This window comes from Saccostrea cucullata, unplaced genomic scaffold, assembly GCF_032062105.1.
Source record: "Saccostrea cucullata isolate Sc308-1 unplaced genomic scaffold, CSIRO_AGI_Scuc_v1 ctg149, whole genome shotgun sequence".
Taxonomy (NCBI): Eukaryota; Metazoa; Mollusca; class Bivalvia; order Ostreida; family Ostreidae; genus Saccostrea; species Saccostrea cuccullata.
In genome coordinates this window covers 17,777-44,639 of record NW_026933711.1, presented here as the reverse complement: position 1 = coordinate 44,639, position 26,863 = coordinate 17,777, and the positions used below count along the sequence as shown (strand labels likewise).

Genomic DNA, 26,863 nt, shown 5'->3' with positions numbered 1-26,863 from the left:
AATGTGATACTTGTTAGACCAAATTAAATACCCTATTGAGCTATCCAGCAGGCTATTGAAAATTTAACCGCCATTTCGTATTTCGCTGTAAGTGAATGTAAATACCATTTTATGACAAAACTCTGCTTCACAACAAAATGTTTTCCTTTTAATGTCAAAGTAAAAATTCATGCAGTACATGTATTTCCTGAATTAAATTTAAATTATCTGTCATGATTTTAATTTTACATCCCCAAGTAAAAATTTTCCATTCTATTTGTACTGTAGTTGCCATGACAATCAGCCTAAAATCTGCGTAAATAAAACTTACTTTATCTGCAGAGTCTGGTATCCATGGATGCACTTCTAACAGCTTTACACACTCCCCTGGTGAATGCATCCCTATCATTGGATAATATCCTCCTCTAGGATTCACATTGATCGTAGTGGTATACATCTGTAATAGTTTCAATGGCCGTTTTAAAAAAAAAAAAAAAATTAACACAATTTTTTGTAAAATTTTTGTATCTCATCCCCCAATTTTTTTGGATTTGTTTGTATTATTTAAGAAAGGGGGGGGTAACTTTGATAAATTTTCTGTTGTATTTCATCCCCCTGGTAAATTGTTACTAAAGGGGGATAACTTGAGTGTATTAAATGTACTCTGTTTCTCATCCCTCATGTTCCAACTTGTTTTTAAAAGGGGGATAATCAATATTGCATTTGTAATTGAAGAACAGTTGTATGCCCCCAGTTTTCCAAATAGAATGTTTGTAAATTATATTGGTAGTGTGTAGATATTTTATTTGCTTGTACTGTATACTGTAAGTCGTTTTAATTCCACGGTGTTAAAATATCACAATTTCTTAAGAAGTACCAATCGCGATGGTTTTAATTTCACGGTGGAAGAAATTGATTTAAATTTTGTATACGCACTTAAACTTTTATAAAAACCAATGATAGCATTCACGATGGGTTTAATTTCGGGGAAAAATGTCAATTCACAAACATAGTGAAATTAAAACCACCGTGATTATTTGCCAATCTACAGTATATAAATACATTAGTTTACTTATGCAATATATTGTATTGTATATACCCTGTAATGTATTAGTTTCAGCAGTCAAAATCAATGCATATGAGACAGCAATAAAAATGAACAATAACTAATCTTTAGATAGTGCATTAATATACAATGTGATGTTGGTTACAAGCACACCCTTGTAGGTTTCCAAGTTTTTTTTAATATCATTTTTATAACATAATTTTTTTATTCATAAGGAATACAACACAGGAATTACCTCCTCTCCATTTTTGTAAAACTTGAGTACTCTGGTGTTTTCATCAAAATCGACACCCATAATATCTCCTTTCTTACAGGTCTCTTTCTTTGTAGTTGAGTAGCCTCTCTCAAGAAATATTCTGAAAAATAAGAATTTTCACTGTCACTTTGAAAAGAAAATGATTCTCATTAGCAAAATTATAGCAAAATATATTTTCCCGGTGTCTCTGTCTTTCAAATACTAGTATTAACAACTCATGCAGCTCTAAACTTTGGCCATTTCTGTGTAGCTGATATTGAATGATGATAACTTGTGAAGTAGCAGTGACATTACCTTCTAACAATTCTTATGTTGGATTGTCAGGCCAGTCAACAATGAAATTGTAAGACTGATGTAATTAACCTTTCTTTTGATGTACTTTTCATCAGTAATAAATATAGAAAGATATTTATAAGGGTATAACAACAAAATATGTTCCCTTAATACTGTTCAAAATAAAAAAAGTCCATGATGACTGTAAACATTTGAACAAATATTTACCCTCCATCATCAGCATGATAGGCGAAGGAGTATCTGTTCCAGCCGGGCTGTCTGTTGGCCTCGTACGTGGAGGGAGCTATTCCTATTGTTAGAGCTTTGTCAAGGCCCTCATCCAAAATTTCTGAAAAAGACAAACACATAATATATATAGATTTGTGATAAAGGTAGCAACTTATTACAAATGTGGCTTGATCTTTTTTTCTTTTTAAGTCTATAGAGAACCGTTTTAAGTGAAGCACTCACTGAAGGAGAAACTTCGTAAGCTGCTGGAGAAGGGCTTGGGTCCAATGAATTGTCCAACTGGCATAGCAGAGGAGAAGGAATTGTAGCTGTATCAAAAATAAAACAGCATTTACATTGCCAATTTATGTTTTTCCTTATATATCACATGGTACATATTTAAGTCTGTGTGTTTATTAAAATGTTTGTCACAAGCCATTAATATATTGTTAATTAAGTCATAAACAATTGACATAATCATTGTGACACATAAATGGTTAATTTCTTTAAAACATTTTTAAAAAAAATCCTTTCTGGACTTCATACATCAAAAACTTGATAAAAATGTATTTACATCCAGATAACAATCACAAATGATGCCTTTTCACAAGTATGAAAAAAAATTGCATCAAACATGTTTTTACCATAAAATGCCAGCCTCCTGAAATAATGTCACTTCTCTGCATTGGATGGCATAGTAAGTAAATCTCTGTACCGACTTCTGGGCTGTGTCACTCACTTTGACTTTCACAAAACCCTAACAAATTGATGTTTTAATCACTTGAAATTTGTTAAGAATATATATAATTGATTTCTGAATTATTTGAATTTGGTTAATCTAGATGATGTTTTCAATTTCTAAGCATAAATGATGAAAACAAAGAACTAAAGGTGTTGAAGACTAAACTTTGCCTCAGACAAGATAAAGGATTGGGGAAACAATTATGCTGGGACTGCATCTAATTGGTTGTAAAACATTCAGTATTCCTATAGGCTATCTTGGCCAATTAAAATTATCAGTTACAGGGGTATAGCTTTAATTTGATGACTGCATGGTTGGACAAACATCTAACTCACCAATGGATCAGTCAGCCTGATTTTGACTTTATCTTTTGTTCTAATTGGGAATTCAGACTCTGTAAAGTTAAGGAAGAATGATAAAAATCACAAATGAAAATGGAGGTATATCTCTCCAGTCAAAATTACAAGTTTTACACTCTGCCTTTAAGTTGATCCTGAAATCGCTCTAAGTGATTTACCCTTAGCAATAGCCTCGATCCTTTGTTTGAGTTTGTCGGGCTCAGCCTCTTGTATGGAGCTGGGTTTTCCTGGGGCAGTCAATACTACAGAACCTTCTTGAATGCTGTCAAAGTAAACAGGTATGTGTTAGATTCAAAAGAAAATTCATCAAGCATCTAAAACACTTTCTACATGCAATTTGGAGCCACTCAAATTTTGATCATCTCTTTAACACTGATTTCAGTGAGGCAGAAATTAATCAAATAAAGCTGTGTATGCATTAACATTTAACTCCCTTTTCAAGAATTTGGAATACATGTAGTTAGCTTTTAGAAAATTCACAATCATTGTAAAATTAAATTAAACTGTCTTAAAACTCAATCTCCTTTATTGCATAAAATCTAAACATAGACAGACATGACTATTGTGTTAATATAAATGAACAGTTGAACACCACTTTAGCATTGAGGTTAAACGTTAATTAACTTACTTTTTCAGACATATTGGTGGACAAAGTCCTGAGTGTACTGTGATCTCGATCTCATTAAAGGTCACCGGGTTCATGCTTATTTGAGGAACATCTCTAACCTTGTCAAATACTAGAGGCATAGGTCTCAGTTCACTACGCAGATTCTGAAACAGAATTATTCACCAAAAACTTTAAAACTTAAACCCTGCAACCTGCACATTTCTGTGTTTTTGACTTATCATATCAAACACCCTTCTGTGATAAACGGGAAATTTAAGAGCACATTTAGGAATCTCAAGATGTACATATTCACAAACTTGAAACTTCAAAGTATGTGAGACTTCAATATTACCCATAATTCTTTGGCACAGGTGACACAAATTCCACAATCCACACAGCCTGTTTGCTTTGTCTTACAACAGCATTCTCTGAAGTAATTTCCCATGATGCCATTCCATGAGCAGTTATCTCCCTTCTCACAACAGCGGTTACACAGTGTACAGACAGACTGCACTTGCTGCACATTGGGAAATGGAGTCCAATTATGTGAGCAACCAAAGGACACATTCACTGTAAATATGAAGGAGAGACTACAGTCAGAACTTTTCATAAATATTTAAACAGAATGATATGCAAACTTTGTACTCATTTCTTATAGGGTAACTTCAGACCCTCCCCCTACTGTCAGTTATATCATTATATTTATCTTTTCTTATTCAAACCATGTTTAAAAATCTGTTTTCAGTATACACTATTAACCCTGAAAGCCACCTTAGCATCAGGCTACTTTTCAAATAAACATTTCGATTTTAATTGTTAATCCCCCCTCCCCTTTTCCATTCCGTACCTTGACCTGTTGGGTAGTTGTGGGTGATTATAGGAACCAGCCCCTGCCATTGGATGATGCGGTCTATATAATCAGTGTACAAACACATGATCCGGAATGTATAGTCCCACACGTAACTCTCTGTCAGCTCATTCAGAAGATCTGTTTTCTTGTCCGGAATGTAACATTTAGACTCCACCGACAGAACTCTTTTATCTGAAAAAAAGAAGAAGTATTTTTAATGCATCCTCTTCAAAAATTCCATAAACATAGAATTCTTCTGTAACATAGATTTATATTATGGTACTGTCTCATCCTAAATAAATATGTATGGGAGAGACACCATATGATTCCTAATTTAAAGCAGAAGGCAATTCTTTCAAGGAGAGTTTTACTGCATACTTTTCCTAAATATTTACAAAGAAGCCAACTGCAAACAATATTTGACACAAAGAAGATGCCCTACATCAACATGAAAAATGCCTATGGTTTGACAAACAAGAAAGGGAAGAAAGCGAAGATTAAATCTCAATTATAACTTAGTTTTCTTTTAGTTTTGTATTTTGGTTATAATATCAGGGAATACTTGACATGTAAAATCTCTAAACTTAAAATGCAACAATCTCACAAGCATTAAAATTATTGTCTATGAAATGTAATGCACCAATCAAAGAGGAAAAAAACTATTACTGTATATAGGGTTATTTTGTCCTCGTGTTATTTTTTGTCCTTTCAAACTTGCAAACAATTTTCCCCCGTATTTCTTTGCAGTAGATAAATATAACATAATCTTTCTATATAACTCTGCTCCATTTCTTTCTTTTATAGAAAAATCTTAAAATTTAGAAGTTGCTCAAGCAAGGACCTCAATCTACACACTCAAACTACCGGGTACACTTTTTATGACACTAAATTTGCATCTTTCCAAGAAACTTCTTGGAAAGAACATGGGAGTTCAAATCTCAAGAATTCCTTTTTTCACCAAAAAAGTTGTGTTCTATTGTCATATTTTTTAAAATCAGAATTTTGCACTATATACTATTTCACAAACTGCATTTGATTTATATGCATTTTGCATACCTTGTTTGCCCATTTTCTTTCTTAATTAAAGTACTAAATTCTACATTTCTATACTTGTCTAATTATTTTCGTCATTTGCCACTGTAATAAACATAAACACACAGCATTGCAACATATATTTGCTGAAGCGTAATACATTTTGCAAGACTATCATTACTATGATTACTCTTGTTGTAGAATTAAATGCAGCCAAACAAAGTTAAGTACAGTTGTTATATATACTAGTACCAAATCACATTTTTTTAAAGTAGAAAATAAGAAATTAAATGAAGTTTTATACATAACATAGGAGATGGAACATATTAGATGTGTTAGTATATGAGTATAGAACCTAAAACAGCTACCAAAACTGGAACTGTCCTTTGGAACAGGTAACCCCCCATCCCCCCCCCCCCCCAAAGAACACAATAAAACTTGCCTATCTGAAACATGGACGAAACAATTGATGATTTTTCGAAACACTTACTTAAGCAATGATTCATTATTTTTTGAAAGATATAGTTTCATAACTGCATAATTGTCTTTCATTGCAAATGTGACTTAATTATATTTCAAAATTTCTGTATTCCTAAAACCAGGATATTCCAGTCTAGAGTAGAGATCATCAGAATGGGCCAGAGGAACATATATTGGTTCAGGTACATTAGACCAATGCCCTTCACTGCCTGGTTTGAAAACTAAATGTACTCGGGGATAAAAACAGTGACTCCAACACCAAAATAATAGCATAAGCACTTCCTCACTTCAGTATTGTGAGCTATAAAGTAATAAGGTAAGATTTTTCCTTTGAATTCTCCTTTGCTCCAAGTTTCATTTAATTGAAATCAAAATGCAAAAGCAGATTGTTTCTTTACTGGCAAAGATTTTGCAGACAAGATCAAATTAGCAAGAAATGCAGTACATTTTAATGAAGATCAGTTCTTTCTGAGATAAAACTATACTAAAGAGAATTTAAAGAAATACAAACAATGGGAAAAATCTCTACTTTTGTCTTACCAAATAATGGCTGAACATCTGTTGCTAATAAATCTGGAATAAGACATTCCAAATATCAATCTGGAAGGGTTCTATTTAAGAATAAAAACTTTTACCACTTGAAAACTTTCAAGTGTTTACCAATTGAAATTTTAAGAATAGGGTGCAAAAAGAAAAGCTTCAATAAGATAACATGTCTATATAAGGAAAAATTTGAGTGCACAGTGCAAACATTAAAAAGGTTTGATATTTAATGAATTTTGATGTCCCTGATGGGATATCAATGTTAAGGGGGGGGGGGGGGGTAGGGGGGGGTAATGAGGGATGAGAGAAGGAGTAATTTAATCCTTAGTTTTCATGATTTCTAAAATCTTTGCACACAGACTTTCTCAGTAGTGGTTTTAGTGTAAGGTCTGACTCAAAATGGATTTGCATTCACAACCTTTTGCTCTACCAAATAAGCCACAACGATATAGTAAATGTATGAAAAATGTTTCACACTAAAATGATTTTAAATACACTCACACTGACTTTGGGGTTGATATCATGTTTATATTAATCAATTTTTATTAATTATAGGTGCTAAGGAATATATTTCCAAACTAAGGATTCAAGCAAAACAAAGTAAAATGATCTATAAAAGATAACATATCACAAAATATAAGGGAAAACTGACAGACAGGGCACAGACTATTGGAATTCACACTGCGGTATTTGTCATCCAATATTTTATCTTTAAAAATTACCATTTACCTTACCACATAGTTAATCTTATTTTTAATAGTTAAATAAATTAGTGACACATAGACATCACAGAGTTTGATCCATAAACTGAATTAACAAATACCATAAAATTCAAATTATACCTAACCCAAGAAACATATTTTTTCTAATGCATTGAATTTCTCTCTGTGTCTAAAATGTGCATCCATTGCATTGTGACATTGAACATGACCTTAAGAAGGCTGAGTGGTTGTGGCCATTTTTAGAACAAACTGATCTTTTTAAAAGAAGAGCTCCATATAAAGATATACAAAAATGATCAAATTTTAAAACTAGAATGTATGAAATTTTTCTTTCTCAAATAATAATTGACAGCTCAAGATATCATCAAAGAATTAAGTTATATCAGACAGTTAGTTTGTACACCCCCCCCCCCCCCCCCCCCTTAAAATTTGTCGTTCAGTCTAGCAGATAACAGATAAATATTTCCATTAAGTTTTAACTGGAAAAAAATAACAGCCATGGATATTCCTGAAAAAGTGTATGAAACAGATATTGATAAACTTGATCCCTATGTGTCTGCCATGCATCATGGGCAACACAGGAGAATATCTGTTTCATAGTCTGTAATTTTCAAGAAGAGTGGAAGACAAAAAGCAATTTAGTTCAGTTATTAAAAACTATGTTTCAAGGGAAAAAGACATGGACAAGAGGCAATCACATCAATCACATCTGAATCAGTCACCGATTCCTCCCAGGACCTACCCACAATGCCAGTGTGCTGAATAATGGTGGTCTGCACTGCTCCCATTTGTAAGACAGCACCATCACTCGTCATGGCAATAAGTCGTCCATAGTGGGAGACAGCAGCAAGGACCAATGACATGAGGTATTCTGGTAAATCATGAACGAAGCTGTACGTCTTCTGTATCACTACAAAGTTCTTTGTGGCCTCTCCCTTACTCCAGAAGTCTCGCTGTGGACAAGAAAGTAAAACACTTTAATTTTATGGGTGAAATACACAGGAAAAATTCAAAGTGCAGAGAAGCTCCTAGACAATGACAACATATGTGTACAATGTATTCCTCAAAAACTGAAATAGTATATGTCAATGGAAAGAACTTATTGTAAATTTAAATGCATAACCTATTGATAACTTTACAAAAAACCATCACATTAACAAACATTCAAAATCTAAATGAAAAGTTGTTTAGTCTTGCATTTCTGCTGAAGTTCTGTTGTATTTTTATGCATTGTTAACTGTGTTTTTCTCACCAGTTTTACGGGTGGGGGTGACAGGTTGGCAGCCGTGGAATACAGATAATGCTCATCCTTCTCTGACTCTCTCCACAGAGGAATCTTGATCAGACCAAGGTAGCCCTCTAAAAACACCAGAATCTGACAGACTTTTTCAGGATCCATCTGCAATTACAGAAGATGGGATAAAATTATTGTACACTTTGTGTCTAAGACAAACATCCTAATTATCTTGACTGCAGACAACAGTATTTTACCTCCTTGACAATGTTGGACACTAGGGAGTTACGTGACCACACATGGGAACTCTGACCAATGGCTGACGTTATTTTTCCGTTTCCCATTGTCTCCGTAGCAGAGAATTTCTCCAATCTCTTGATCATCTCTGAGGCAAACCTGATGTCGATGGCCTGAGTGGACTTCCCAGTTTTTGCAATTATCAACAATCCCTGTGTAAAGAGTGGTGTTTGTGACAAAATTAAACAGGTTATAGTAAAAACTAACTGAAAGGCTTGTAGAAATGCAAATGTAGATTTTTTAGATGAAGAGATTTATTTCTGGGGACATCTTGTGCAAATACTTGGGTGATAATTAGAGAGAGACAATAATATAATAAAACTTATCACACACACCCCCTCCCTCCTACACCCACTTCATTGTGGGAGTATATTTACAATATTTCACATTTTTTTAACTTAACACTTACCGTATAACCAAGTCTTTCTAAACATCAACTTAATTTTGGGAGCATATTTCACAATATTTTATGATTTTTTAACCTGTTCATGGAGAATGTCTAGCATGTGCAGTAGCATGGTTCCAGACAAGTTTCCTTCAAACGACTTTTTGACTTCCTCCAGAAGGCTGACACCCTGATCTTCACAAGTGGACACCAGACAGGGCAGGAGTTTGAGTCGACCCAAGCACTCTTGGATTTTTTCACCAAGATAGGGTAAAAATTTAGGCACTAAATACTTGGGTAGCTGCTGGATTCTGTGAGCTTTGTAGGTATGCTGAATGATCTTCCGCAGTTCTACCAAACCCTAAAAAGAATTTATAGCAGAATGAATATCTTAAATAGTTTTCCTGCAATTTCTATTTCATCCAAAATGCAATGTGCTAAGACAAAACTTTTTGTCCTACAACTTTGTTTTCTGTGAGTATATTAATTTTTAAGTAATCAACTGATTCATAATTCCACGTGAGCTTTATAGTGCAAACATATTCTTTGTAAAACTTACCGGGGGTAAGAAAATTAAGAGCATGAAGAAACCTTTTATAGAGTACATTATCTTATAATCAAGCATCAAGATAAATCACCTTGTCGCTGGCTATATCTGCTGTGGTAAAGTTGAGTCGACCTGGCGTGCTCTGTAGATTCTGAATGTTTTCTTCAGCCACACAAAGACGAGAATAGTATGTTTGTTCTTCCAAAGTCAGGTTTGAGAAATTCCTACAAACCAATAGCAATTGTTAACTCTATTCCTGCTAGACACTTTTTAAAAAATCAAAATTTCATTTCATTTACATGTACTTCATATGAAATCACAGCCTTAAATACTATAAATGTATTACATCTGGCTGTGTATTATATTTAGGAATTTTGGCGTAGAGAAACTTCCGCTAATTCAAGTACAGAGCTAAATGTCTTCCACCCATAGACATAAATAAGAACATAGAGAATTGAGCTAAATCACATTGATAACTTGTTCAAAACTTATTTAAATTATTTTGTTTGAGTACTTCATAGACTTTTGATCACCGTTGGAAATTCCATCCATGAATTAAATGCACATGTTAAGGATGTTCAATCCTAAGCTTTTGAGCAGAGTTTGGTCCTGTCCTTTATTTATAAAATTCTGCATCATTTTTAAGTTCTAACATTAAATCTAAATTCTACAATGCAAATTGAACTATATTCAATGAAAAACTCACAATTAAATTGCATACAAATAGAATTAAGCAAGGAACTATATTTTGTGGCAAAAGTTTTTTTTTTTAGAAGAAAATGATAAATTTTTTCCCTTTTGAACTATAACAGAACTGTTAATTTTAGATTCTTATTTTTCCATGCTGGTTGCACATAAAGCTGTTTTTTGCAGTGAAATGTGTTATGCTGGTTCTGAAATATCTATTAAATTATTTCTTATGAATTCTTTCAAAGAAGTGTGACATCCGTGAAAAAATAGAGCAAATTTTAATGTGAAATTGAAACTTTTTTAGTAATACCTGAAAATTTACATCATATACCCCCACTTTTTACGTTCTTTTCTAAATATTTTCGATAACTTTGACCTATCTGCTTATATTCAGCAAAAGTTTAAGACTTTAAAATAATTTTCTTTATTAAATTTTCTTTGCCAGAAAAATCCTTTTTCATCAGTGCAGAATGGTCAAATAATTGATTATGCGTAGCGATTTGAAACTTTTTAGAGACAATTTTAAAGTGTCTTTTTTATATAGGCTTATAGTCTATTTTGTTCCATGCTTTAATTATTTGGATAAAATTATTGGAGGGAAAACGTCGAAGATGTATTTTTTTTTTATTAAGACACAAATTTCAGTACACAAAGGTCATAGTTCATGTGCTGTAGTGCCAAAAGAAGCATATTGACCCCCATTTTTAGATTTGATTTTTAACTAAGATATGTGTGTACAAACTAAAACTATACTTGAGAAAGGAAGTTTAAGACTTTTTAAAATACCAGGATCCAACCTCGTTAAGGGATACATTTCTTCATTTTTAGAAAAAAAAATGTAAATAAAGAAAGATTTAAAGATGAACAAAGATGGACCAAGTAATATCAGTCTCTCCCACCCCTCCCCACAATCTACATAAGTTCCTCAAAGAGATGGAAATGTTATAACAAAATCTAAGCTAAATAAACTATAACAGTTAGACTGTGAAATAGCTTAAAAGGAACAAGATTTTTTTAATGGAAGCAACTGAAAAAAATTATATGATGGCATTTTCTCACTTTTCTAATTCCTCTTTCTTTGCTCGGATTTGTTGAATTTCTGGTGAAGTAGCCAAATCTTCCAAGGCCACCATGCTCTTTAGAATTTGGATTTTCCCAGCAGCGTCAGATGACCCAGATTCCACCCCTACCACTGTATACTGACAACCAGAGTATGTGATTTTCTCCCCATCTAATGGATAGTTATCCTGCAAATTGTTAATATAGATTAATTTTTAGCAAAAAATGAGAGTTCATTGCAATCGCAAAAACATTTTCCTTAAAAATAAATCAACAACAGCCAGTTGTTTTATCTAACAATAAATCCCTACCACGACAGATTGTACATGCATAACTTATAAACTTTAAAATTCATGAAAATTTAGGTGCTTTTTAATTTTAGTGCTGATAAAAATACGCAAAATTTTTAATCCCAAATATTAATCAACAGCTTTTTGACCCAGATTCACAAGATAAAATGGAGTAAACATTTCTAGATCTAGGTATGATTGGATACCTTCTCATCCGATTTTTCTGCTGATTGTTTTGCAGCTAGTGCTTCCTCCCTATGAGCTCTTGTCTCTGAGTAATATTTGAGAACCTTTACTTTGCACCCAGCCTTCTCCACCATTATGGAGGGATACATTCCATCAGAGCAATAGAATATTTTCGTTGTCTCAATCTGTAAGATAAGAAATGAAGGTTTGAGTTGTGCTGTATATACAGTTAAACTCATTGTCTCAAACTCAATGGGACTGAGAAAAAAAAAACCTTCCGAGATATCCAAGAATTTAAGATATCCAGGATAAAACACTTAAAATATAATGGGTTTTTCTTAAGTCTTTACAGTATAACTTTGACATTATATATCCATGATTTTCAAGATATCAGTGTCAAGATACACAAGTTTACTACATTTAAGCATAATTAATTCTGATACTTATTTGAAAAAGACCATAAATATAAGCCAATAAGTCTGAGAAATTTTTTTCCTCCAACATGGGAATAGATCATTTGTAAGATTATGAGATTTTTAAGCAAGAAGTTTTTCAGAGCATAATGGAAACATTGTCTAAACTTTTACTGACTACCACCTAATTTTTTTGAACATACTAATCTCTTGACTGACCCTTTCTCCATTCCTGGTAAAGTACACTGTGACCTCCTGCTCCTGTACCAGATAACCCTCGTCATCAAAGTCGCCCTCCACTCCACACCCTACCACATCACCGACATTATAGGCCCTGCTCGTCATCTTTGTTCCTAGTGCAACCTGGGACAGCCTGTAAGATCAATTTGGCTCATCTTCGATACAAGGGAAAAAAGTTTTAACTGATAGTTAATGCAAATGTTTTCTGGGAACATCTGGCTTATTTAAATGTTTATAAAGTGAATACATTACAATGTATTACACTATGTGTTGTTCTGGCTATATACAGTGCAGACAAGGGAGATAATTTTTTATTATCCACCAGTTTTTCGCACATTCATCAAACTTAAATCATTTCAGATAAAAGAAAAATGTGAAAATTACAACCTCTGAAATTAATCCAATACACAGTATGAAAATTTTAACTGCATGGTTATGATCTTTCCAACCTGATTAATGATTAACTGTTGCCATCCTTAATTTCTTTTTATTTGAATATTAAGTCGAAACATTTTGATGGAATTTCTCATCTGGGACAGAGTATGTACAGATGTACAGATGAGTACATCATCATGCTGCTTACTCTGAGGTATTATGGAGACCGACTTCACACTGGTTCATGCCGAGATAAAATCCTGGAGGCTTGTCATAATGTGCTACACCTATGGTCACTCGGGATGGACAAGCCAACACCTCCATCTCAAAATAGGTCAAGGACGTGTTAAATTGGGTTTTGGCAACAAAAATTCCAAATGTGTTGATCCCGTGCTGTGCCCTGTAGTAAAAAATTTGATCATGAATGAAGAAGTTGTACATTTGTAGTTTTGTATGAAAATAACACCAAGGATTTCAAACACAATTTTAGAACAATTATCAACCCTCCTCTTGAAAAACAAGTAACTTACCCACATTCCATGGTTCCATCGTCTGAGACTATTACTCTTCTTATGTAGCCCAGTGTAATTTGATCTCGTATGACTCCCTGAAATCAAGGATACTTATCAACAGGGAAAAAACATGTAATACATACGTAACAAATGAAGGTTATAGCAAACTGCCAGGTCTATAATATAACTGAGTTTGACTGGACTATCATTATCGCTGCAATTATATCCTCTTACCGGCTGTCTGTAGATGGGTAGGTGCTGCAATAAGCGGATTTTTCTCACACTTCCTGTGACATATTTGGCAATGACCTTGTTTCGGGGCAAACCATCCACAAAGGTGTAAGGAAAATCATGTGTGCAATACTAAAAATATATATATCATATATTATATTGTGAGACTCGGAACGTAAAATTGCTTATGTCAAGCTTTATTCAACAAAAACATGAGATACTCTGTCTCTTTTGGTTTTAATCTGATGAACTTCATTTGTACTATCAATAAACAATAAAAATATGCTGTAAAATTACTAATTTTTGTGGGGGTTAATTTTTGCTGTTTTCGAGACATGATGAGATGCACAAATTTATGAACCCCATAGCATTTATGCATTACTACTTAACATTCACAGAATCAAGTCCCCACAAACCAATATTTTTTCCTCAAACTTCAAAAATTTTTATCCAAGAAAATATGTGATTTTACAGTAGCCTAATAATAGTGTATGTATAGACTATGTAGACTATAAGACATGAGGTTATGATCCTTTACCAGCTTTCCATTCTTCAAGACTTCTGTTTTGCATTCTTTGGTTCCACTAAAACCATCAGCTTGTCTTTCAATGTACCATTTGAAGGTAATTTCATCTTCTTTCTGAGGTATGCTGCCTTTTTCAGTCAATTCTAGTTCCCTTGTTCCATGTTTGACACTAAAAATACAAGTTCTATGTGAAACATTTAGTTTCCGAAATTAGTCAATGTCAATTAACCCGCCGCCCTCCTTTCATCCTAAACGAATAATTGAATTGAATTTTCAATACCCAGTGAATAATTCACATACAGAAATATAATACTATCAGCTGCTACCAATTACAATGTATATATAGTACATACCCTCCATCCATGCATATAAAGGCCAAGTAGTCTTGACTGGTTCCAAAAACATGGTCTTCTTTACCAATCCCAAAAACCACTTTTGAATCTTTCCCCAGGTCTACAATCTTGAATGTAAATGATGTGTGTGGTGTGTCTAGGGTCCCAATGCTCGTCTCTGAGATGTAATGCGAATCCTCAGACCGATTGGAAAAAGCACAAGTGCTGCAAAATTGACAATTTTTTTTTTTTTCAACTTACAACAAATATTCATACATATATTTTGTTTTAATACATGTAACAAATAAATATGCCTTTCAGGTTTATAAATGAATAATTATTAGCTCTTGATGTACATATCTTTTAATATATACCTCATCAATCCTTGTTTGTTGATTACCATATTAAACAGGTAGCTGGGTGAAATCCACTTATTCTCCACATTCATCGGCAATAAAAATTCCTTAAAAATATTTTCAAAAGAGAAGAAATAAATTTCAGGCAAAAGGAAGTCAAAATACTGTAAATTTGTTACATTTAGGAGCGTATTCTATTTAGCGCCTTTTACTTTTGCTAAACCCAGTATGTCGCTAAAAGTCTTGTAAGTACAATGTATATATTTACCGGTATATGTAGCACACTGAGAGAGCACTAAACCAAAACTATGGTAACTTGTAAATTAAATCAATTACCACTACTGTAGATCACTGAATTTTTGTGACACCTTATTTTTGGGAGTTAATCATTGCAAGAATTAAAATTTTGCAAGAACACTGTCTCGCATAATTATGTGAAAATAAATTTTTCACAAAAAGAAAGTGATCAATTTACAGTAAATATGGTGCATGCTAATATAAGGCCAGGTAAAATTAATCTTGCAAAATCCTAATGACAGGCATGTACACACATAATTTGCAAAAAAATTTGGGGCGGGTGGTGCAGGATTTTATTTTTTATTTTTTATAATTGTTAATTTATATATATAGATCTAAGTATCAACAAAACAATGGACGCCCCGTACACATTTTTTTCATTACCTTATTGCAAATATGAATAGATTTAATTCTTTTCATATTATTTTGAATATTTAAAAAAAAAATTTCTTTAAAAGTTAAATATTTATTTTTAATTAACAAATTATCGAGTACACATTATATGGCACACCCAATTGTTAACAATATATAAGGTTATCAATAAATTGTGTATGCATATGACCTCTTAATTTGCAAAATTTATATGACACATGTTCTAAATTATTCTACTGAAAAATCTAGGCCTTCATTTCAAGTCTGTCTACGATGTTGTAGATTTTTTTTTATTTCAAAGTTAAATCACACAATTTTGAAAGAGGCATTATTATATATAACTTGACTTTCTTCGTCTATTTTTACTTAGTTACAATCTCTCTACATACTTGCTCCTGCCAGTGATAGTATCTATATGTGCTTATGCTATTTTTTCTTCTCTGCCTTCTCTATACTGACAAATTATCTTTTCCTTACACATTTAAACTGCTTTTATTGCCGATTTTTCTACATTCTTCACATGGCGTTTTTGCTATAAATAGCGACACGCGAAAAACATTTATACAGACCATAGATATATAACTCTTAAACTTTGACCCAAATTCTTACTGAATAAAAATACATGAAAATACCCAAAAATCAAAATAAAAAACATCGGGGCGGGATATTTTGAGAGGGGCGGGCGGGGATGAGAATCTAAAGATTAATTTTATATGGCCTAATACATTGACAGTATATGATTTACAGATTCATCAGACTTGCAAAATCCTAATGACAGGCATGTACACACATAAACTTTTTCTTTAACAAATCATACCTTTGGTGGTGCCGAGTAGTGCAGGATCTTCACTTTAGCTTTGACGGTTGATATAACCGTCACAAATGGGTAGTAGTTCCTGGTTGTTAGTGGGTCTCCACTCAGCATAGATTTATCAGTGGCCTAAGAAGAATCAAGGATACATTAAAAAGGTTTCACTTTATATACTTATATTAACTTTTCAGTTAATTCTCTCAAAGTAATAACAAATAGTCTTTGAAGATGTAGAACTGCAAAATCTGCTGATGCAGAAATTAGAATAAAGGTTCAAATTACCCATCATACAATTGTTACACAATATATAATTTTATCAATTCATTAAGCTATGGATGCATATGAAGCCTTATTCCCATATTCTTAGCAAGATTTTCATGACACAAAGGTAATTCCAAGTTGTGCAAAGACAAGAGGCACATGGGCCTTATAGGTCACCTGACCGTCATGCAACAACTTTCCAATGATTGAACTTGGTTTATATTTTAAACTAGACAAAATGGCATTCACAATTTTGAAAGAGGCATTATTGCTCATCATATACACTTAGCAATTGCTTAGCTTGGTTACTTAATTTACCCCACCTCTGTTGATTTTTCGACAAAATCCTGGCTTACGATTGGTTGAAGTCTGTCATGTGAAGGAGGTGGATTACTTATACCCATCAATTGTTAATCAATACTTGGTTGATGTATTACGTAACAAAGTGACGTCATAATAAGCACAGTATAAGCGTGATGAAGCAATTTTAGCAAGTAGCAGAGAAAAACATTTATAAACCACAGATAATAAATTACACCTCGCCAGGTATGAAATTTACTAACCAGGTATCATCCTGTACCCTGCCACTAAAAAACTTAATTTTGTAATGAATTTACCCTTCTGATGAAACATTTAAACTATGTAACTAATAATCCACAGGCAGGGTAAGGGAATAAAAAATGCATTTCAACTAATCAGTTATATTCAGCAATAATCAGTAGTGCCCCTACCAAACATGAACCCCTGACTCTTGGTCCACACATTTCACAATTTTGGAAAAGGCATCCTGGCTTATCAAAAATGTCTGATTAATAACAAGGAGCAGATTTCAAACACTTAATTCATTTTCAATATATAAGTAGAGCCCACCCCCTCTATGGTACCCCTGACCCCGGGGCTTTGAAATTCACAAATTTGGAAAAAGGGCCCTTACTCATCATAGCTATATAGGTAGTTCATCTGCTCAATACCCAGGAGCAGAGAAGATTTTCAAAGATTTAATGTATTTTCACTATACATGTATAATCAATAGAACCCAGCCCTAGCACTAGAACCCCTGACCATGGGCAATGAAATTCACAATTCTGGAAGTGGCTTTCTTGCTCATCATAACTATGTACTTATGCCCTGTTCATGCCGAGAGTTTAATTTGAATTAAATGTAAGTTACTGCCAATTAAATTTGAATTGTGTTCACACAGAGAATTTAATGTGAATGGGTTTAATTCGAATTAATTTACTGCGCAGTAAATTACTTCGCATTTGCTCCGTGTGAACGCTAAGCGAAGCTAATTAGAATTAAATTTTGATGCATGCATAAGGCCAGAATTAAGTCACAGGACACGGTAATGGTTAGATATAGGTATCTAAGCTATACTTAATTCAAAAATCAAGGAAAGGTTTGATAATCACTAAATAAATGAATCCCTTTAGCCAGTATATATCAAATGGATGGTTTTGCATACATGACAAGATTTACAAATGATGTCATAATAGCCTTACTGATTAGCCTTTTTGTAGAAATAAAATTTTAATTTGCATTAGTTTACTGCACATTAATTTATTGCGAATTAAACTCTCCATGTGGAAAAGACATTAGTTAGTTTATTAAAAACCCAAGAGCAGAGAAGAAGATTTTCAAAGATTTATTGAATTTTCACTATATAATCAACAGAGCTTCGCCCTTACACCAGAACCCTTGACGCATACAAATCATAATTTGGAAAAGGCATTCTTGCTCATGATAACTATGTACTTAGTTAGTTTATTTAATTTCCAGGAGCAGACAAGAAGATTTTCAAAGAATAATTGTATTTTCACTATATTATCAACAGAGCCCCATCCTAACACCAGAATCCCTGACCCTGGGGCCATAAATTTCACAATTTTGGTAGAGGACTCAATGCTCATTACAATCATGCCAACATTTTGACTGCTTGATGTCCAGGAGTAAAAAAGATTTTTGAAGACTGCATTAATTTTAGTCGTTTTGCCCCCACCCCTCAGGCCCTACGGGGGCAGGGGCTGTGAAATTCACAATTTTTGTTCCCCTTTACCCATAGACACTAAAATTGGCTGAAATTATTTCAGCGGTTTCAGAGAAGAAACTGAAAATTTTCAAATGTTAACACACAACACACAACACACAACGACAGATGAAAACGAATAGCAATAGATCACCTGAGTGACTCAGGTGACCTAAAAAGACAACAGCATTCATTCTTATTGTACTTTATAGTATACATGTTACTTACATCCACTCCATTAATAGTGGAATAAAAGGTGCAATTTCCACCAGCCATATATTCAGACTCCCATTCTCCTTGAATTCCAAACCCATATCTGTCACCTATCTTTTTAAACTCAAAGCTGAAATAGAATAAACAATATATTTATTTAAATTAGATGAAAGACAATCAATTATTGATTCTTCTAAATCAACCCAGTAATAAACTGATAACGGAAAGTTTGTAACACATACACTTGGACTTCTCCACCCTTGTCGACTTTGGAATCCATCGGATTTCTGAAGATGAAGGACTGCTCGTGAAGACAACCTATAATAATACCATCCTTTTCTTCATCTTGTTTTGCTGTTAAATCTCCATTGTATTCAATCAACTCAATCTCAAAGTAAGGATAAGACTTGGAGAAAGGCTGTCTGGAGAAGTAACAGCCAGGTGTTTCATCTTTATTCTTCATGGTAACATTTCTAAAAGAAAAAGTTCAAATAATGACAATCAAAATTAAAACAGAGGATTCAGAAATTACAGAGCTCACCTCAACGAATGTTGTCTTTAAGTAAGGCAAAGTCCCACAATTAAATAATATTCTAGAAGTTTACATCCCAAAATGCAAAATTTATGCAATTTTGATCTGATAGGGCTTGAAGGTTACTTGGAAATAGACCTATCCAAAAACATAGGTAATCAAAGATTACGAAGCTCACCTCGACGAAGGTTATTAGTTTAGGTAATGCAAATCTCAAGTTAGTATTTATTCTGAGAACAATATTCAAGCAAGTTCTGTTTTATTAGGTCTTAAAATTCATTGGGAATTGACCTGTTCCAAAAACTTTAACCTGGTCCCTCATCTGGAAAATGTAGGTCACATCCAGCATCCTAAGCAAGTCTGGTAGTGTCCATCCTTAGATGCATCATCCATGCAAGTTTGGTCGGGTAGGGCTTATAGTTACTTGGAAATACTCTAGTCACTAACCTGGTAATTGTAGGTCACATCCAGCATCCAAAGTAAGTCTGGTAGTGTCCATCCCTAGATGCATCATCCATGCAAGTTTGGTTCAGGTAGGGTTTATAGTTACTTGGGAATGAAAATATAGGTCAGATCCAGCATCCGAAGCAAGTCTGGTAGTGTCCATCCCTAGATGCATCATCCATGCAAGTTTGGTCCGGGTAGGGATTATAGTTACTTGGGAATGGATCTGCTCCAAAAACTTTAACCTGGTCACTTATCTGGAAAACGTAGGTCAGATCCAGCATCCGAAGCAAGGCTGGTAGTGTCCTTCCTCAGATGCATCATCCATGCAAGTTTGGTCCAAGTAGGGCTTATAGTTACTTGGGAATGAACCTGCTCCAAAAACTTTAACCTGGTCACTCATCTGGAAAATGTACGTCACATCCAGCATCCGAAGCAAGTCTGGTAGTGTTTATCCCTTGAAGCATCATCCATGCAAGTTTGGTCCAGGTATGGCTTATAGTTACATGGGAACAGACCTGCTCCTAAAACTTTAACCGGGACGCTGACACCGGGGGTATAGCATAAGCTCATCTCGACTTTGTCGAGGTGAGCTAAAAACTATAGTCACCCATCAAGAAAATGTAACTCAAATCCAGCATCTAAAGCAAGTTTGAGAGTGTTCATCCTTTGACGTTTCATTTATACAAATTTGGTTAATAGGCCTTATAGTCCCTTGGTGTTAAACTTGCATCCATAACTTTTACCTGGTCCATTATCTGGAAAATGTATGTGGGATCCAGCATTCGCAGCAAGTCAATCAGTGTGCATCCTTAGATGTTTCTTCCATGCAATTTTGGTCAACATAGGGCTCATAGTTACTAGGAAATGGGGCCTGAACCAAAACATATTAACCTACTCGTATTCACTCATCTGAATGAAGAATATTAATGAAGATGCCAAAGATATCACATAAGCTCCCCCCCCAACTTTGTTGAGGTGAGCTAAAAGAGGAGATGAATATATACTTCCACATTCAGTAGGGTGGTAATGACCTCAAAGCTGACATTAACCAAAGGTACTTTTAATAGAATACATTCAATGTGGTATCAAAAGACACCAAACAAAGTCTGGTATGAATACCTGCACTTCAGATAACTATTAACTGACCTAGCTGACGGTCTTAACCAAAGTCACTTGTGCATAAAATTTAGGAAAGGTGTACCATCAAAGGCATTCAAGTCTAAAGGTCCATACATGCATCATATATAAGTAAGTCTGATAATAGGCTATTACTTGTAGGGCTACATAAAATTGAAATTCTGGTTCTCACGCCCATGCGCATCCATTTTGAGGTAGCCGCATTACTAATTTTATTGCATTTTTTATAAAATAAAAAGTTGGTATTGTGGAAAGCAATCTGAAAAAAAAAATTCCGTCCTCACTTTTTCGTAGTTTAGTACTCAAATTTCGCTTCCGCTAGCCATTTGTAAAGAGCTTCAAATACATTCAAAGACACGGCATACGATGTTCACAGGTTGATAAGCAATGGATAATGTAAACCTTTTGAGCAGACATGGGAGGTATATCTTGATCATTATTGTAAAGGAATTTGAAAAATAAAATTTAAAAAATACCTCCCTCATCTACTTTATTGCCAATAAAATGATAGATAAAATGCCTCCCTCACGCATCTGTTTTTGAGAAAATTGGCCTGAGAACCAGAGAATTGAATTTATATAGCCTAATAAGCTTAAACCTTTAAAACTGTCTGAACAGGACTAGATTTTCCCAACCCATCTCAAAATCACCCCTTTGTGCACACTATCACATTCACCAGATTTATTACTCCGAAATATTACAGAGCAGTTGGCTTCCTTAATTAACCTCCCCTAGTGTATCTACCTGTGTATGTAGAACCATGATATAATTTATATAAGATTTAAGTGAAGTGTCTGCAATGTCTGAATTTCATCACTATAAACTACTCAAGACTTTATTTTTAGTCCTTCTCATAAAAAAAACTACAGGTGACCTTTTTAAAGAACATTTTCTTCCCTAGGCTTCACTCACACATACCCCTTGAATACTAAAATTGATTAAATTTATTGGGTGTTTCAGAGAAGCTAAAATTATGATCAAAAGACATTGACAAAAACAGGAAGCAATAGATGAACTGTGGGTAACTGGTGGCCATAAATTAATTTTTGCATTAATTTCTCCTAAACAAGTCAATTCTTAACATCATCATGATCATAATTGTCCTAAACCTTCACTGAAAGAGTTTGTTTTTAATTTTCCCTTTATAATATGGAGGGACCTTAAAAACAGCCGAGCATGATTTTCTAACATTTTCTGTATAATTCCATAAGTTATATGTTTCCACAGCATTTCATATGAAAATATTATAAAAATTTATTTTGTCTCAGTTATTGAAACTAAAAATCTCGAGACGCATTTGATTGACACATCCTAACACTTTCACAGTTTTTAACTTCATCTTTAATACTTAAGAAAAGAAGCAATTTCGTTGTGTATTGATGAAAAATATTAAAGGTACTTGGACACAGATTTGAAGTTATTATTTTCTCTATAATATTACGACTTACATATTTTAATAGCATTTCACACAAAAATTAATTAAAAATCTTATTTCATATAAAAGATATTAAAATTTCAAATTTTTTGGCGGGTTTGATTGACACATCCTTGCACTTTCACAAATTAATTTTATTCTTAATCCTTAGAAAAGTGACAATCTCGTTGTGTATAAATGAAAAATATTACTATAATGCAGAAAATTCAGAGTAGACATGTTTGAAAGCAAAACAAACTCACTATATATTGGCAGTACGTGCAGTTGTGGTAAGCAGACTGTGATGACTGAACACACCCGGTGAATTGTAAACATCAACAAAAACAGAACTTGTGCCCTGTTTACAAAAACTGTGTACATAACACAAGTGTGCTCGATTTGCTAAACTGTATTCACAACTCTTAGTTTGGAATGACGATACTTGTGAATGAATTTTGCTTTCTAACATTTCTACTCTGAATAAATTTATTTTTCTGGATAAAAGTTTTAATATTTCTCATTAATACACAACAAGATTGCCACTTTTTCTAAGGATTAAAAATAAGATTAAAATTTGTGAAAGTGCAAGGATGAGTCAATCAAACCCGCCAAAAAATTTGAAGTTTTAATAACTTTTAACTGAAATAAGATTTTTAATTAATTTTTGTGTGAAATGCTATTAAAATATATACCGTAAGTCGTAATATTATAGAGAAAATATTGACTTAAAATCTGTGTCCAAGTACCTTTAAAACTATAGAATTAATGAATCCAGAAAATTCAGAGTATAAATGTGCAAAAGCAAACCCATTCCATTGTAATGTCAGCCTGTGCTCAATATTGTGAACGGAGTTTAACAAATTGAATATACCCCTAAAATGTACACAGTTTTTGTCAATAGGACATGAGCTTTGTTGTTGTTAATGTGTACGTTTCATCAGGTGTGTTCAATTGTTAAACTCTCCACACACCACTGAGCACAGACTGACAAAACTGATGTGTTGGTTTTATATTCGCACATTTCTACTCAGAATTACAATACACAGAAAATTTTAGAAATTATTAACACCAAATCTGTGTCTAAGCACCTTTAGGTCTAGATTTATTTACCATATAATGTAAAGCTTACGTTAAAATCCCTGTCTCAATATCCAAATCATGTTTAATTACGGCTTTCTTATCCATGAAGCAATCAGCGCTGTCAAACCCAGTCCTCATTAGCTGTCGGCTGTGTCTCTCCATCAGGGGACTGGCTTTTTCCTTTAAAATGAATACAATAATTAAGTGATGGGAAAAAAGAGCAAACAAGTTTCCAATTTTCATAGAATTCATGACCTTTTCATGCTTGCAAAATATTTATTTAAATAAACATCATCAACATCATCATTAGTAGTAAGTAGTGACTGCTCTTAGCTAAGAACCTGGCACTAGAGTTGAAAATTATGGGTCTTTTGGATGAGACCTCAAACCAAGGCCCCATGTCACGGTAGGCATTGGCACGATATTTAAAAGCAATAAGTGCCAAGTAGGTTTAACATTGAAACACTTCAAGCCTCTATATGAGTGAATAATTATTGAATGGGATGTAAAACAACTATCAATCTATCAAATATTAGTATTTGGTAGTTGTTCCTCCTCGGTGAAAAAAGATAACTTTGAAAGTCTAATTCAGTGTTTGTATTGCCTAAAAGGTGATTGCACTAATGTACTATATTGTAATGCAACGAGCAATGAGCCTGGCTAAAAATGACATAATTTGCAATTACCAAAGTAACCCAATTTATGTAAATATAAAAAAAAATACCAATATATTTCATCATCAAGAAATGTTGTGATCATAGCTTTCTGTTTCAAACTTCACTAGAGGTTCTGTGAGCTTTAAATCTCTCACTGTGGACCTATCCATGCAACACATGTGGATCGTGAATTGAACATATTCAAATTTACTACTGTAGATCACTTAATTTTCGCGACACCTTATTTTCGCGAGAAAGTCATTGACTCTTTATTAGCGAGACAAAATTTTCACGAATTGTGGTCATTGCTTTATATAATCTTAAGGAATTCTATTATACGCGAGAATGAAATTTTCGCGAGTAACCATTCTCGCATAATTACGCGAAAATAAAGTTCTCGCGAATAAAAAGTGGTTTACAGTACCTGAGGATACTTCCATATCCATGTTTGCAGTTGTTAAGAAGTTCTTAGAAAGAAGAATATTTTTAGCTAATATATTCCTATGCAAAAGTAAGAAATCTCAAGTTGGCCCCACCCAAACGCTGGGGAGATATGATTTGAACAAACGTGAATATAAGCTATCTGAGAATGCTTCTTTATAAAAATGATTAATCATGGCTTTGCAGTTCTTGAGTACAAAAATCTTAAAGATTTTTTTCCCAAATATTCCTACGTACACATTTTGATCCCCCATTTTAGCCCTACCCAACCCCCTGAGATCAAGATTTGAATAAACTTGAATCTAGACTATCTGACGAAGGTTTCATATAAGTTTGAACTTTTTGGTCTAGTGGTCTTTTGGGAAGAGGTATTAAAAGATGCCATCAAATTTTAAACTCTTAATTATCTCCCCTCAAAAGAGAATGTGGCACTTCATGTGAACAAACTTGAATGCCCTTCATTATAGGATGTTTTGTAGCAATTGGTTGAAATAAGCTCAGCAGTTCTGGAGAAGTTGAAAATGTGATAAGTTTACAGATGGACTGACAGTGGACAAAATGCAATCAAAAAAGTTGACTTAGCTTTTAGCCAAGATGATATTCATACAGATTTTAAATATCTGTAAGGAAAGAAAAATAAACCAGACAGGATTCGTATACCCTCATGGATATCCTGGTAATGGTGTCCTTGACATGGGAGGAAACCTCTTTTGGGACAGCTGATGCATCAAATGGAATGATAACCTGTACTGGATTACTGCTGGCCAGCACATCAAACAGGGGCTATAAAATATACACACAGTTCCTCAGTCTGGAGACTAAATGACAAATGACTAACAATTAACAATGAATTGAATTCTTTCAAATGAAAAGCAGACAAACATACTATAGAAATGAAAGTCACAATCAAATACATGTTCTTAATTTTTAAAAAAGAAACCATCTTGCTTCATTTTTCATGACTTCCTAAATTTTCTGATGAATAAAAACCTATATTTTCTCCTTTTTAATTCATTCTTTGAACCTAAATTCAATCAACATTATTATGCCTATCAGTTACATCAGAATGAGAGAATTCCAAACCCTTGGTCATGGAGAAATTTTGCAGAAAGGAAAAAATAATTTCTTTCTCTCTCTCTTGAAAAAAAAATAAGAATAAAGCTGAACTTTGGTATCTTTGGTATCTTGAACATGGCTTTCTTGAATACAATGGGTATGTTGGTTAGTTGGAAGTCGTCAATATGTTTTATATTGGAGTACATGTATTTTACCCTGAATATCTCTCAACCTTATCTTTAATGTTTTTTATTTATCCCATAGAGTTTGAGATGATGAGATTTGACTGTTGAGAATCAACAGAATCTAACTTCGGACTTACATTGTTTATGCTGACTTCATTAATGTTCAGTTTCCAGTCGTCCTCAAACTTGACCTGGGGGTAGTGATGAAGCCCCTCGCTGGCAGTCACACTCCCCCCACTCAGGGAGCTAGCCAGACTCTGCTTGACACTGGGGTGGGGAACAATTAGGACATTTCCTGTCTTGTTATCCGAGGTATCTGTACAAAGAAACAAAAGTGAAAACTTTATCTTATGACAATGGATTTACACATGGATAAGATTTTAGCATACTTAGTTCTTTGATTAACAGCAGCCTTGCATTTTCACAAATGACAATTTCTCCTATTCTTCCCATGTTAAACTTTGATATTTATAAATACATAATTGGTTACAAAGCAATTGCTTCATCTCGAGTCTTTCCATCAGAGGTTGGAAAAACAACCTCGAATGTATTAACATCACTGGATGTTAAAATTTTATACATTTCCTGTTTATTCAAATATAGAAAAGACAGAGTTAAAAGTCCCTTCTATAGTATATTTTAAGTAATATCTTTACATTCAATTAAGATAAACTCCATACTCCAGAGATAAAAGGTCTTCCAACATTTATTTCAAAGTTTGTGAAAAGGTGGGCTGTCTTGGTGTCTACGTAATACTTTCAAGGTTGTTATTCCGCTAGTCGCATACCAACAAAGGTTACATGAAATTTATAACTCACCTCCTATGTGTGGGAAAACAGGTGTTCCAACTATAATTTTTCTTTTGAGTGTAGTAATATATCTGAGTGATATGTCCCTGACTGATATTCTACATAGTCCCTCCTTCAGTTCCTCATTCAGAAGTGATACTCCAACATCAGTGATTTTCTCACAGGAGTCTAGGTTGATCTATAACAAACATTAAATAATTCTGATAAAAAATATATCAAATTGTTAACTTTGTATTGCAAGCTTAACTAAAGAATACTTACAATATTTCTTAACTCCACGAAAAAAAATTTTTTTACAGAAATCTATAAGATAACC

At 33.6% G+C, this 26,863-nt stretch overlaps 1 protein-coding gene across 1 annotated transcript in view; it reads right to left on the bottom strand.

Annotated features, from left to right (window-relative positions):
- The window catches only part of LOC134239045 (uncharacterized), a 59,347-nt gene that overhangs the window by 26,019 nt on the left and 6,465 nt on the right, over positions 1 to 26,863 (bottom strand). Inside the window, exons 5-35 of the mRNA XM_062721189.1 lie at positions 26,557 to 26,725; positions 25,876 to 26,054; positions 25,158 to 25,280; positions 23,450 to 23,580; positions 19,033 to 19,263; positions 18,806 to 18,920; positions 16,297 to 16,419; positions 14,829 to 14,917; positions 14,476 to 14,679; positions 14,135 to 14,291; positions 13,600 to 13,728; positions 13,384 to 13,460; positions 13,062 to 13,253; positions 12,458 to 12,611; positions 11,846 to 12,010; positions 11,350 to 11,537; positions 9,692 to 9,824; positions 9,151 to 9,414; positions 8,629 to 8,820; positions 8,390 to 8,536; positions 7,880 to 8,090; positions 4,358 to 4,552; positions 3,863 to 4,080; positions 3,532 to 3,674; positions 3,062 to 3,165; positions 2,880 to 2,938; positions 2,447 to 2,559; positions 2,046 to 2,131; positions 1,803 to 1,923; positions 1,281 to 1,401; positions 311 to 436 (exon numbers count right to left, since the gene is read on the bottom strand). Coding sequence (XP_062577173.1) covers positions 311 to 436; positions 1,281 to 1,401; positions 1,803 to 1,923; positions 2,046 to 2,131; positions 2,447 to 2,559; positions 2,880 to 2,938; positions 3,062 to 3,165; positions 3,532 to 3,674; positions 3,863 to 4,080; positions 4,358 to 4,552; positions 7,880 to 8,090; positions 8,390 to 8,536; positions 8,629 to 8,820; positions 9,151 to 9,414; positions 9,692 to 9,824; positions 11,350 to 11,537; positions 11,846 to 12,010; positions 12,458 to 12,611; positions 13,062 to 13,253; positions 13,384 to 13,460; positions 13,600 to 13,728; positions 14,135 to 14,291; positions 14,476 to 14,679; positions 14,829 to 14,917; positions 16,297 to 16,419; positions 18,806 to 18,920; positions 19,033 to 19,263; positions 23,450 to 23,580; positions 25,158 to 25,280; positions 25,876 to 26,054; positions 26,557 to 26,725 — 4,659 coding nt within the window. The remainder of the gene's footprint in view (positions 1 to 310; positions 437 to 1,280; positions 1,402 to 1,802; positions 1,924 to 2,045; positions 2,132 to 2,446; positions 2,560 to 2,879; positions 2,939 to 3,061; positions 3,166 to 3,531; positions 3,675 to 3,862; positions 4,081 to 4,357; positions 4,553 to 7,879; positions 8,091 to 8,389; positions 8,537 to 8,628; positions 8,821 to 9,150; positions 9,415 to 9,691; positions 9,825 to 11,349; positions 11,538 to 11,845; positions 12,011 to 12,457; positions 12,612 to 13,061; positions 13,254 to 13,383; positions 13,461 to 13,599; positions 13,729 to 14,134; positions 14,292 to 14,475; positions 14,680 to 14,828; positions 14,918 to 16,296; positions 16,420 to 18,805; positions 18,921 to 19,032; positions 19,264 to 23,449; positions 23,581 to 25,157; positions 25,281 to 25,875; positions 26,055 to 26,556; positions 26,726 to 26,863) is intronic.